The sequence below is a fragment of the Heterodontus francisci genome, chromosome 40 (assembly GCF_036365525.1).
Source record: "Heterodontus francisci isolate sHetFra1 chromosome 40, sHetFra1.hap1, whole genome shotgun sequence".
NCBI lineage: Eukaryota > Metazoa > Chordata > Chondrichthyes > Heterodontiformes > Heterodontidae > Heterodontus > Heterodontus francisci.
The window spans coordinates 16,942,668-16,956,000 of NC_090410.1; the positions used below are offsets into that span (position 1 = coordinate 16,942,668).

The window sequence follows — 13,333 nt, forward strand, 5'->3', positions numbered from 1 at the left end:
TGGAAGAAAGTGAATTCATATCACCAGCATAATGGCACTAAACAAAATATTTTAGTGGCAGAAAACCATCCTTGTGATAATATGCTTGCTTTATCTGCTGCATCTGATCACCAACCATCACTGGAAGAGTCCAAAAAGTGACACTAGCTGTGTAGCTATCGCATTAATATATATTTAAGTGGTAGCTTGCAATTGTAGAAAACAAAGTTGTTCATTCATTGCATTCCACAATTAGCTACTTGAAATGGCTGATCTGTTTTGAGTGTGACAGTATTGTGGTGGTTACAGTACTAAACTAGTACCCTGGAGGTATGAGCTCAAATCCCATAATGCCATGTTGTGAAATTGAATTCCGTAATTATCGGGGAAGATCTAAAAAGATGGGCCACTAAGATATTGTTTGTGTGTAAATATGATATACAATTAATTCCTGCTTTGAGATCTCGCTATGGGGTGAAATTCTACTTTGGCAGGGGCATGAAACAGGCAAAAGGGGATCATCTGCCCATTACACACCCTGCTTTATTTTCCATTCCATTGAAGTCATTGAAAATTGGGCGTGGTGTAAAATGGGCAGCCAGTCTGCTGCAGCACATTTCATGCCCATTACCACCCATAATTGCTGGTATGAACAAGTGGTTACTGTGCACTACAGTACTCAAGTCATCCACTACGCCAAATAAAAGGTTTAAAGAAAGAACTTGTTGAGGTACCAGTTCTCCATTTTCCAGCAGGCCAGCTGCTGGGAGTCCAGGGCTACCCTTTGCAGCACTAGGTTGTGAAAGCACTGGTAGACCTTACCAACTGATACCCTCAAACATGCTTCAGGATTCTGGACCAATCCTGGAACCTTAGAATAGAGTCCGCCGGCCTTTAATCTTTGCAATATTTGTTATATGCTGCATATTTTTGCTGTAGGACACAGAACAATCCACCAGCAGCCAAGAGGCCAATAGTGATGATCACAAGCCAGCTGCGGCTTTTCCAATGTAGCATAGAACATCTGTATATTGAGAATGGACACAGTAAAGTTTCCTGTAATTGACAGGACTGGGAAATAATAAACCAATCCATCCTCAGAAAACTCTAAACCTTAACAATTCCACGCTCTTTCTCACTTCCTTCCCCTCTTCCTCGCATACCAGCTCTTGCCATATTAACGTCTGATCTGTTTGGTACCAAAATAATACACCTAGCCCAGCAGAATATATAATTACAAAGTGATCTTTTTACTTTAATAATTATGTCTGTCATAAAAGTTGTCAACATGATTTGCAATGATGTTCCAGTATTGTCCTTCCACTGCTCCTTGGAGATTCCTTACGGGAAGGAGTAGATATGGTAACTGACTGCGGGGTATCACAGCCAGCCTTTTGGGATTTTGTTAATTTCCATCCTAGGAAATAGTTGTAAGGTGTGAAGTCAAGAGGTAACCTGTTGGGGGGCAGTGGTGTGCTGTTAGCTGTAGGTGTTGAATGGATCCCACAGAAGTTAGTGCTTGTCCCATTGTTTCTAATCTACTTCAGTGATTTGGATAGCAAAATGATATGTCAGCTCATCAGATTTGCTGATGACACAAAGAAAGACGTAGTAAAGACAGGAAACAGTAGAGATGAAACAATTTATTGATTAAATAATTGAGTCTACAAGTGGCTCATCGAACTTAAAACTCAAATGTAAAATATTAAATTCGGTTAAAACTTTATGGCCATTTCAGCATACAGTGACTAGAATTGAATTGTTACAAGGAAAATTCAAGAACCAGGGAGAAATAACCATTGCCTTCAATGTCGCTTTAACTTTCAATTGGTACGGTAGAAATAAAAGTCCAGAAATATATCTAGTGCACACTGTCTGATATTATGTAAAGCCTTTATATGAGACTGAACAGATCGCACTTGGTTCTGTATACACTTCTTGCCACCGCCCCAATGTAAATGTAAAAAAGCATTGGGGAAAGTACTGAGATGAACAGTACTAGACCCCAGTATAAAGTATATCCACTAAGAGAAAGGAATGGAGATGTTCAAACTGTATGGTCTAAAAAAGGTAGTTAAAGGAAAGGGATCGATCATCGAGATACATAAAAAAATTAAATGATATAGATAAGGTAAATAGAATAGAAAATCATCTCGGAAGCCATAATTTAAATTAGTGAAATTAAGTTTAAACAGATAGAAGATAGAGTTCAAAATGTAATGCATACTTGGAATAATCTGCAGGCAGAGCAGTAGATCTTTAAGAATATTCAGAATGCAGTTGGATGCTATAATGGAAGAGCTTGGGTACAAGAGGAACTGGCCAAATAGCCTTTTCTTGCCCTTCGTTTTCCTTATGTACTTATAACAGCAGAGCTGTATACTCAGCCAGCTGGCTGAGTTCCGTACTTTAATCTGTGAATCACCATACCTCAGGAAGACAATGAGTGCCGTTCATCCACATAATCCACATTCCTGCCTGAGGTGATCTTGGAATTTCACTTTTTAAAGGAGTTAACGTTTCCATTCATCCAGTACCCCAGGGATCAGGAAAGGACTGCATGTTCCAGTGTTTCTGTAAATGTCCAGAATACTTCCACTACTGATGATAATGATAGAACAGTGCATTAGAAAAGTTATCCAACAGTTTGTCACAGATTTTTGCTTTTAATGAGAAGTATAACTACCTAATATTCAAATTATCATTCTCTTCCTACTAAAGAAAAGTTTGCAGTGTCAGCGGTGTCCTTGTGGTCATTGCTGACGGAGATTGCTTGAGCTGCAGGTTTCAACAAATGACTTCTTTTTGTTCCAGTCTTGACATATGTTTAGAGTACTTTCCACTGAGCCACTGAATTGGGGGAAAATGACCTTTTAAAAATAATAAAATCGATGGTGAAAACATAAGTACATTGGAAGATGACTTTAATTCAATTGGTGTTTTAAAAGTAGTTTAAAAAAAAAACACTTAAAATCACGACAACTTTACAATCAAGGGAAAATGTAAAATCTTTAAGTGTTTAAGTCTCATATAATTAGGACTTTGGGCTCCTCTCTTCCACACAGGACCTGATGCATTGGTTGACTGAATCCATTGATTTTTTTCCTAATTAGTTCACAGGAGTGATCTCCCCAGTATTAACAGAGGACACTTTGCTAAGACAGTGACAGTCATGAGCCAGCCTTTGTTATTTGATGTATATCTGCAGATTGACCATATACAGAAACCCCCATACCATTATTGAGCACAGCAGCCTTCATATGCAGTTTGGAACTGGGCATATTTGCCCTCCTCTTAATGACATGTTACTTTAGAAGGAGTTCCTTATGATATTTGGAGTATATGAACTGAAGTAATCATTACTGGACGGGCGGCACAGTGGCGCAGTGGTTAGCACTGCAGCCTCACAGCTCCAGGGACCCGGGTTCGATTCCGGGTACTGCCTGTGTGGAGTTTGCAAGTTCTCCCTGTGTCTGCGTGGGTTTTCTCCGGGTGCTCCGGTTTCCTCCCACAAGCCAAAAGACTTGCAGGTTGACAGGTAAATTGGCCATTATAAATTGTCACTAGTATAGGTAGGTGGTAGGGAAATATAGGGACAGGTGGGGATGTTTGGTAGGAATATAGGATTAGTATAAATGGGTGGTTGATGTTCGGCACAGACTCGGTGGGCCGAAGGGCCTGTTTCAGTGCTGTATCTCTAATCTAATCTAATCTAATCTACTCAAGTTTAAGAACCCTATGTATCCCATCCCTCTCACCTTTGGAACTGTCTGTAGGCTTTCTGTTATCAGCTCTCATATATAAATATTTATTGGATGCATCATCTTATGCATAATACAGTTTTGTTTACAATTAAATAATTATAAAAAATATCTTGATGTATAATTAATTAGAAAAGCAGTTCATTCTGTCATAAGGGAAGTAGGACTTAAGTAGTCTGACCTATGAACCTTATACTGAATGCCTCCTGTCAGAAGAGCTAAGGATGTTAGTGGAGATTGCATTCCTATTTGGTGGGAAAGAGAAAGTTTGACTAGTTTGGTCTGTAGGTCTAAATAGGCCTGCTATTCTACTTTCCTAGATGGGCTGGCTAACCTTTATATGTTGGTTATACCTTTACTTGGAGAATGATATTCATTAAGCTCTCGGTGAACAATCTATTATTTTTACTTCAAAGTGGCAAATATAATGCACTTGTGCTGTAATTGCACTGGGGATTATGTTAGTTCCATTTCAGATGAAAATTTTGCCCAGACTTTCTTTCTTTGTTTTTTTTATTGAAGTGATTTTCTTAATATTAAATGTTATCAGTGTTACTAATGCACAAAAAACAGAACTGGTGCCAGTTAAACAACCAGTGTTCATTTTGTACTTTCATCTTCAGCAGAGTGCCACCTCCTTAATGTTGATCTCATCTTGTCACAGGAAACTGTTAGGGGTTGAAAAAAAATAAAATTACAAGATAATTAGGATAACACAGAATCTGGTTTGTTGCAATACTTGAAATTATAAAGTATCTTTGATCTAATGAAATGTTGCAAAGTGGTTTGTGGAGTGAGGAATTGGGAGAAGAGTTATTTGGAGACATGATCGAAGAGAGAGGTTTTGAGATTCCCTTTAGGATAGGGTGAGATGTAGCCAGACATATGTGTTGAGGAAGATTCCTGAGTACTGTGCATAGTAACTGAGACTGTCACCAGTCATGGAGCAGAGAAAGACAGACAGTCAGAAGCAGGGAGGCGGCAAGCTGAACGTAGAGCTAGTGGAGGTTGTAGAGGTACTGTAGAGTGAAGCTGTTGAGGGATTTGCAGAAGATTTTGAAATTAATGCTCAGTCAGGGAGTTAATAAGGTGATGATATGATAATAAAGTTGAAATGGCATCATCAGCCAAACATGACATCATAAACCACAACAGTGAACATAAGCCATAAGAGTGAAGCACATGCAGTATATAAGCGTCTAAACCATAAGAATATAATTGTCCCACATATTTCCAGACTTCTCATATAAATATGTACATGTACATTTCAGTCCTAATTTGTTTCTAAACAAATTACTAATTCACTGGTTGTTGTTGAGGTTGAATACTGTTAACATCTGAATATTTGTGTCAGATAACAAGTGCACAGATTTGTGGTTGAGATTTTGACTTACATATACTTCCCCCATCCCTGAAAGTCTCTCAAAACTTATATTTGTGAACCTTACCCCAGTATTTGATTTTAATGAGAACAATTAAACTTACTGCTGTGTGACGTTGGTTCTTTATCTTAATAGCTGACCTACATATCCAGATGGTCACGATTCTAGATAGACAGAGCAAACATTTGTGGAATATAAACTAATGTGATTGAAAAACAGGAAAATTGTGCACACACCAATGGGCTGTGTGCATGATCAGTTATACTCCTCAGCTATAGCAAACAGAGCCACCCTGCAGGTCAGTTCCACAAACTGGTGCAGCCAAGACAAAAGCAGAAGGCAGACAGACTGGCAGCATCCATGTTAATTCACCACTCAAAATTAATATTTAGAACTGATCAGTACATAATAGTAGGTAAGTTAGATTGTAAATTACAATGGTGAAACTCATCAATAAAAGTAGATTTAATTTAAACTGCAATTTATTTCCCCTCAGTTTTCTCCGCTTCTCTTGTGAAGTCAATGATCAGGCACGTTCCACAGATATTCGCTACCCTCCACTACTTTTCCCAGTCACCTAGCTGGATAGTGAGTAGCCCCCAGTGGTGATATCATAACCAAGCCTGATGTCTTACCCATCCAACATCTATGTATGCATACATGCAGTGATAATCAATGAATAGCAGTCAACAGCAGAAACTCTGGCTGATTGTTTTCCCCACCCTCCCCTTTCACCTGGGGTCACTGAAGCTAAATGTAGTGCCCCCACCTGTGTTGAGATCAACTAACTCAGCACAAACCAGGAATCAAACTCATGTACTTGAAATCAGGCTGCTTAGCTCCTATTTCTCAGGTGCTACATAACATCCTGCATTCTCAAATTAGTGGGTAGGAAGCATGTATCCATTTCTGACCATATTGGGTAAGGACAAACAAGAGATGTCCTTCATCCACACCTGAAGCCAGTATTAGACCCTTTGCATATACAATAAGGGACCTATTGCCTGCTTAGGTCCCGTTGGAAGATTGGTTTGCCCTGAGAAAGCCAGCTCTATCACTGGCAGCATTCAGTGGAACAAAGAAGGAAAGTTACTTGTCTCTGAATGTGGATCTGGGATATCAGGAGTATTCTTCTCGACTTCACATTAAACTACCTTCATGCTCACCTCCACACCCAGCCCTGAGGTTCCTTCACCCCTATTCTCCCTCCTCTTCCTGGTCCTGACATTCTCCAGTCTTACCAACTCCGACCTCTGCTATCCTTCAGCTCCAGCTCTGAAATCCAAGCTTCCTGGCCCAGTCTCCCTCAGCCCAACCCCATTCTTCCTACTCCAGGTGCCCCTACCCCCAAATCCCAACCTCTAGGCGCCCCATCCCCAGCTATGATATCTCTTGCACTTACACCTCACCCCCGCGCGCCCGCCCCCCCCACCCCTGCCACAGTTTACAATTTCCTTCCCTCCCTGATGCTTGTGATCCTCCTCTGCCCCTGAGGCTACAGCGCTAGCAGCAGATCGACTGTCCCCTACTTACATTCTTGGACCTCCTCACGTAGCACTGTTCCCACATGATTGAGGGTGGAGGCCCAATATCAAGCGAACCTTGAACTCTGCCATTTGCATGTAAGGTAAATATTCTGCACGGGTGTAGTGCCCAAAATTGGGTGTTCCAGGATCTCTCTTGACTCATACTTCAGTGTACTAACCTATTAAGCTGTTATGGCAGCTCCATTTAAACTGAATGTTAGGGGGTGTGGGTGGGGTGAATTTGCACAGGGGATCTCCCACTCAACTGCCATAACATTTTTCTGGGGTTTCTGTGGCTCCTTCGCTAAAGTTACGATGGACAAGCAGGACAACCCAGGGCAAGTCCCCTCTCCTTTATGTTTGTCCTCCTGAATGATGTTTCTCTTTATGTGATCCCTATTTGATAGTAGGAGCAAGGTAATGCGAAAGCGTTATTTGCATTCAAATTGCCCCTCTTCCCAGCTGCAAAAGTAATCATCTAAGGAGGGAGTGTGGGTTGGAAAATGGTACACACCTCTTCTGATTTTCATAAGTGCTTTTAGGTAGGTTTGTTTGTTTTTAGTTTCACCTCAACAATGTAGTCCTACATACATTTCTAAGGTTTGACACTGAAGCCATTTATAATTTGATACACAACTTCATTACTAACAATAGCTTATTTAAAAGAGATGCTAATTTCTTCTGTGCCGTTCAAGAGTTTGTTTCTGCTGCAGGATAATGATTTGTCTTTCTGTGTAGGTGAGAAGGTGATGTCAGACGATGAATTTACTCAAGATCTTTTCAGGTTCCTACAGTTGCTCTGTGAAGGACATAATAATGGTATACAATATTTGTGCTTCCACATTATAATAATCATCCTTTCAGAAACTAGTTTCATATGCAGAAAACTAAGGTTGAATTTTTAGGAGATAAGTTCTCTTACTTCGAACAACTTCTAATGTAATACTTTCTACGATGTGCCACATTTGGCTCAGGACTTACAGTTCTGAATCAAGTGTGGGACATGGAATACAAAATAGGACATTAATTGCTGATGATCATACAGTATATGAATAATTTGAGTTGTAGGTTTCAGGGAAAAATTGGAGTTGATTAAAGTCTGAGACATGCGGGGAAATTTTAACTGGGCACAGGGCATCAGAAGACCAGTGAGCTGCCGACATGGGAGTCTCTGTGAGAGGCCCAGCTCATGTTAACTGCCTGCTGTCATTTACATCTCGCCGGTTAACTTTGCTGCTGAAATGAATGGCTTATAGGGCACCGACCAGCACAAATGTAAGTCACAGTGGAGCAAAATTGAGAATATGGAAGATCCTGTTGCAGCAGTAGTCCAGACTTTTCTTGTTGGGTCCAGCCTGAGTTAGTTAGGAGGTTTAGACATCTGTTAAAACAGGAGGGTTAAACCTGCTGTTGAGCAGGAATTTTCACCAAATAGAACTGCTTGATTTTAATTCCAGTTTCTGCCCTAATTATCATTATTTACTGCTCCTGCCAACACCAATCACTAGATTATACGTTCTCTGAACGCTCTCCATCGTGTTGTGTGGCACTGCCACAGTGCTAACTGGGATAGATTCAGAACAGATCTAACTGCTCAACATTGGGCATCCGTGAGACATTGTGGGCCATCATGAGCAGCAGAATTGTATTCAAGCACAATCTCCAAACTCATGGTCTTGCATATCCCTCACTCCACTGTTACCATCAAGGCAGGGGACCAAGCCTGGTTCAGTGAGGAGTGTAGGAGATAAGTGGCAAGTAACATTCATGCCACACAAGAGTCAGGCAGCGACCACCTCCAACAAAAGAGAATCTAACTTTTCACTTGACATTCAACAATATTACTATTGCTGAATCCTCCTTCATCAACATTCTGGGGTCATCATTGACTGGTAACAACTGGGCCAGCCACATAAATATTGTAGCTACCATAGCATGTCAAAAACTGAGTATTCTGCAATGGGTAACTCACTTCCTGAATCCCCAAAGCCTGTCCACTATCTGCAAGGCACAAGTCAGGAGTATGATGGAGTACTCTCTACTTGCCTGGATGAGTGTAGCTCCAACAACACTTAAGAAGCTTGACACCATCCAGGACAAAGCAGCTGGCTTGATTGGCATCCCATCCACTACCTTTATCCTTCACTCCCTCTACCACCAGTGTACCATGGCTGCAGTGTGCACCATCTACAAGATGTACTGCAGCAACTAGCCAAGGTTCCTTCCATACCTTCCAAAGCCATTGAATTTCCCAGTTTGGTTGCCAGCAGAATGTAGCAATCAGAGACTGGCTGCTGACCCATAGTGAGACAGAGAAAATCAAAGAGCAGACCCCCTGCCATCTGGCTCAGGTTATGGCTAGCTACCGACCCCTCTTGATTCAAGAGTGATAAATTTGTTTGGAGGTGGAAAATCCACAGAGACAACCTATTAAAATACTTTAGAAATGGAGCCAAAAACACTTGGAATAGTAGGAAAAAAAATAAGGTAAGTAACAGAACAATATTGAAGTGTTGCAGTGGGAGTTTCTGAAATCTTACACAGAAAATAAACACAAGCAAAAGAACCTGACGATTTGATGCCTGCAGGTTTTTTATCTCAAAATATATGCTTATAAATTATCTGATTTCTATTTTATCAAAATGTGCTGGGAATCAATCTCATTGGAAGAGGTAGGTTAGAACAGAACTCAAATGTGTGTAAAACACATAGCGTGCTTAAACAATGTTAACCTTCTTGAAAACAAATCAGTTAAGTAAAAAATAAGGACTAAGCACAAATTATATATAACTCCTAACACAGCCTCACCCTTTATTAATGATGGTTTTCTTCACTCAGTGAGTCAATATTTTATTCAATAATTTGCAAACATGGTTTGGACAGGCTGTAGAGAAAAGCAACAAAACGTTTCCAAGTCAATGAGCAATAAGATAAATTTATGCTCTGTAGTCCAAAGGGAAGACTAAGGTATTACATAACATGGAAAGAATGAACTCAGAGTATTACTTCAAGGTAAATTATGCCAGTAAAACATAAATTGAAATCAGTAGAAAGTAAACTTAAAGCAGATGTTAAAAAAATCTTTACTTAAGAGTAATGAATATTTGGAATAATCTATCAGGGAGTGAAATTAAAGATATTAGCAGAGTTCAAGATGCAGCTGGATTCTAGACTGAGTGAGTTGGAGTACTCGAAATGAACTCGCTGCGCAGAATGGCACATTTCACCCTTGACATTTTCTATGCCATTGTGCAGTATCCTGTAGTTACATCGCTGTGCAGTATCCTTGGGTTATTCGGTGTGTGTAGCAATATGCATTTCACCAAAACCATGCCTTCACTTAAACAAAGAAGTCAATTCTGCCATCATTCCTTTTTTTGGTATACTGGTCAGCGTTTATGTAGAAAATATATTGTTTTGAAACTCAAACTCAGATAAGAACTGGACAAAGTGTTTTCCCAGCATTTAACTAATTTAGAAAAAATCTAGTCTAAGTGTTCCTGCTCATTTAATACAAGTTAGTTGTAACTCCTGGATTCATAAAACAAAAGTGAATTGTGTAAAGTTAAACCAGAAGTAGTTGAGAAGATGATGGAAAATCTAAGGATGGTTAATTTATATCATCTGTTGAGAAGTTGCTATATTTTTCAACAGCATTTTAAAGTTTCAGCAAATATTTAATTCATTGGGCGTTTGCTATTTAATAGTTGAACAGTTTACACCAATGCATAGTTTCTCAAATCCAAGCAATAATAAAGAGGGGATGTTTGTAAAGCACTGAGCTAAAGCATTGGTTTCTGACTTCTGAAGTTTCAGTCCTCAACAGAACACTTTTCTCCAAATGCTGTGCAGAGCTACACTTGGCAGGAGGCCTCTCTGTCCCAGGAAACAAGCATAGAATCAGCGTTAATTGAACATCAGATTAATTAGGATTGGTCAAATCATTATAAGCCTCACGCAGAAAGTTTTGTTCATGTGAACACTTTATACTCAAGCAGAAAAAATTAGAATAGAGAAGAGAAATTCATGAAACCAAGAAATAACAAAGACTACTTTGTGCTATTAATCTAATAGAAAGACTGCATTAATATTGCTCCATGCATGACCGCCAGATGTCCCAAAACACTTTATACCCACTGAAGTACTTTTGAAGTGTAGTTACTGTTGCAATGTAGTAATATAGAGTGGAAATAATAATTGAATTCAGTTGCAATTGTATTACTGTCCCAATCCTCATCAAACTTTTTTTTCCAGTTAGGCACTACAGTTCCTAAATTGTGATAAATTCAAAAATACAGTTTATTCTGAGGCATCAAGTTCCAGTAGATAAGTGTATTTACCATTTGTCCATGTTTATAAAAACATATATAAGGGATCTGCACAACTAAGAACATGGCTGTCAAGCCATGTTATTCCTATTGTTTTATATCTGTATTTTAGTACTTGTAGCAATTCTGGACAAAGTAAAATCTTTCTTTTAAGTGTTACTTGTAGTGCATTGACTAGAAAGGGGTAAATATTACTCTCAGTGGAATAAAGTCCAAATAAAATTCATAGCATCATCACAAATGTAAGAAACAAAGAGAAACGTTACTCTTAAGAATGAGCAATGCTAACACTGTAAATGCATTTTCATTTCAGATTTCCAGAATTACCTTAGAACTCAAACAGGTAACACCACGACTATCAACATAATTATTTGCACTGTCGACTACCTACTTCGTCTACAGGTACTAACGTTTCTTTTTACATTTTGAAGTTCAGGATGTTTGTATTTGCCTGAAGATTGTAATGAGGAAATTGCGTAATAGTCCATACAATCTCAGACTGCTAAGTGCAGTATATATCATTTCACTTACAAAGTTCACGTCTAACAACAAGACAGTTGCAACTACGCGTGTGTGCGCAATGTAAAAATTAACGCAAAAGAGAAGAATTAGTTTCCATCTTGAATCTATAGAAAAGAGATTGCGGTTGTTGCAGATGCATTCCTTCACTTTAAGGAAAATCTGTCTCCCATTCATAAAGAAGGGACAATAATTTATATTTGTGAAATTATGAGCTATTTTGAATTCTTATGACTCCATTCTGATCCTACTGTCTCTATCTGGCCTAGGAATCTATCAGTGATTTCTATTGGTACTACTCTGGGAAAGATGTTGTTGATGAACCAGGGAAAAGGAACTTCTCCAAGGCCATGGCAGTAGCTAAACAAGTGTTTAACAGTCTTACTGAATATATTCAGGTAATAAAACATCAGCCATCATTTTATTAAAATATCTATCAGATTTTAATCTTTTTTTTTATTTATTCGTTTGTGGGATGTGGGTATCGCTGACTAGGCCAGCATTTATTGCCCATCCATAATTACCCTTGAGAAGGTGGTGGTGAGCTGCCTTCTTGAAGTGCTGCAGTCCTTAGGGTATAGGTAAACCAACAGTGCTGTTAGGAAGGGAACCTGTTAACCTTCTCCCTTCTAGTAAAACCCCAGTTTCTCTCGTTTCTCCTCATAATGAAAGCCTCTCAACCTTGCAGTCATTCTTGTAATGTTCTTTTGTATCACTTCCATTACCTTTAGATGCTTTCTAAAGCAAGTTGTCCAAACCTGAGCACACTATTTTAATTGTGGCATAAACGGTGATTTATATAGGTTTAACATTACTTCTTTGCTCCTACTGATATAGCCACCGACTCCAGCCCTCTCCCTGGCAACTGTTTGAAGTTGAGCCAGACTGTTTGCAACCTCAGTGTCATATTTGACCCCACAGTGAGCTTCCAACCATCTACGCGTTCCATCAGTAAGACCACCTACTTCCACTTCTGTTGCATTGTCCAACTCCACCCCTGCCTCAGCTCACCTGCTGCTGAAACCCACATCCATGCTTTTGTTACCACTGAACCTGATTATTCTAATGCTCTCCTGGCCAGACTCCACTCTTCTATCCTCCCACCTTCTGTAAACTTGAGCTCATCCAAAATTCTGTTACCTGTCTCCTAACTTGCACCAAGTCCTGTTCACCCATCACACCTGTGCTCTTTGACCTACATTGGCTTCCTATGCAACAGCACTTCAATTGTTTTCAAATCTTTTCTTGGTATCACTCCTGCCTATCTCTATAACCTCCTCCAGCCCTACAACACTCCGAGATATCGGGGCTCCTCTATTCTTGTGTAACCTCAATTTTAATCGCACCAACATTGGCTGCAGTGCCTTCAGCTGCCAGAACCCTAAGCTCTAGGATTCCCTCCCTAAACCTCTCCTCTCTCTACCAATCTTTCCTCCTTTAAGACGCGCCTTTAAATTGCTTTTAAAGTTTTGACTTTTGGTATATTTACACTCCTTGGGCTGGATTTTATGCACCCGCCGCCAAGAACGGCGGCAGGTGAAAAAAATGGGCTAATGGCCCAGTCGGGCCATCCCCCCAATTACGTGGAGGGGAAGACCTCTCTGACACCAGCAATGGCGGCATTTTTAAAGGGCAGCCGGCTAATTTGCATTTTTCAAGTTACACCCCTCCCCCACTATTATACCATTATGATCAAAAATCTGCCGCCCCTTTTCCACCCCCAATAACAAAATTCCTTATTTGCCCTTCCTCTGCCCCCACAATACTTGCCTTCCATACTTGACTTTTCCCTCCCCCCAAACTGAACAAAGTGCAGAGGTCACCCCTTCCCACCATTC

General features: G+C 39.9%; 1 protein-coding gene across 1 annotated transcript in view; it reads left to right on the forward strand.

Moving 5' to 3' along the window:
* The window catches only part of LOC137353168 (ryanodine receptor 1-like), a 535,610-nt gene that overhangs the window by 444,554 nt on the left and 77,723 nt on the right, over nt 1–13,333 (forward strand). The window contains exons 86-88 of the mRNA XM_068019216.1: nt 7,387–7,467; nt 11,290–11,378; nt 11,765–11,893. Of these exons, the coding sequence (XP_067875317.1) occupies nt 7,387–7,467; nt 11,290–11,378; nt 11,765–11,893 (299 nt within the window). The remainder of the gene's footprint in view (nt 1–7,386; nt 7,468–11,289; nt 11,379–11,764; nt 11,894–13,333) is intronic.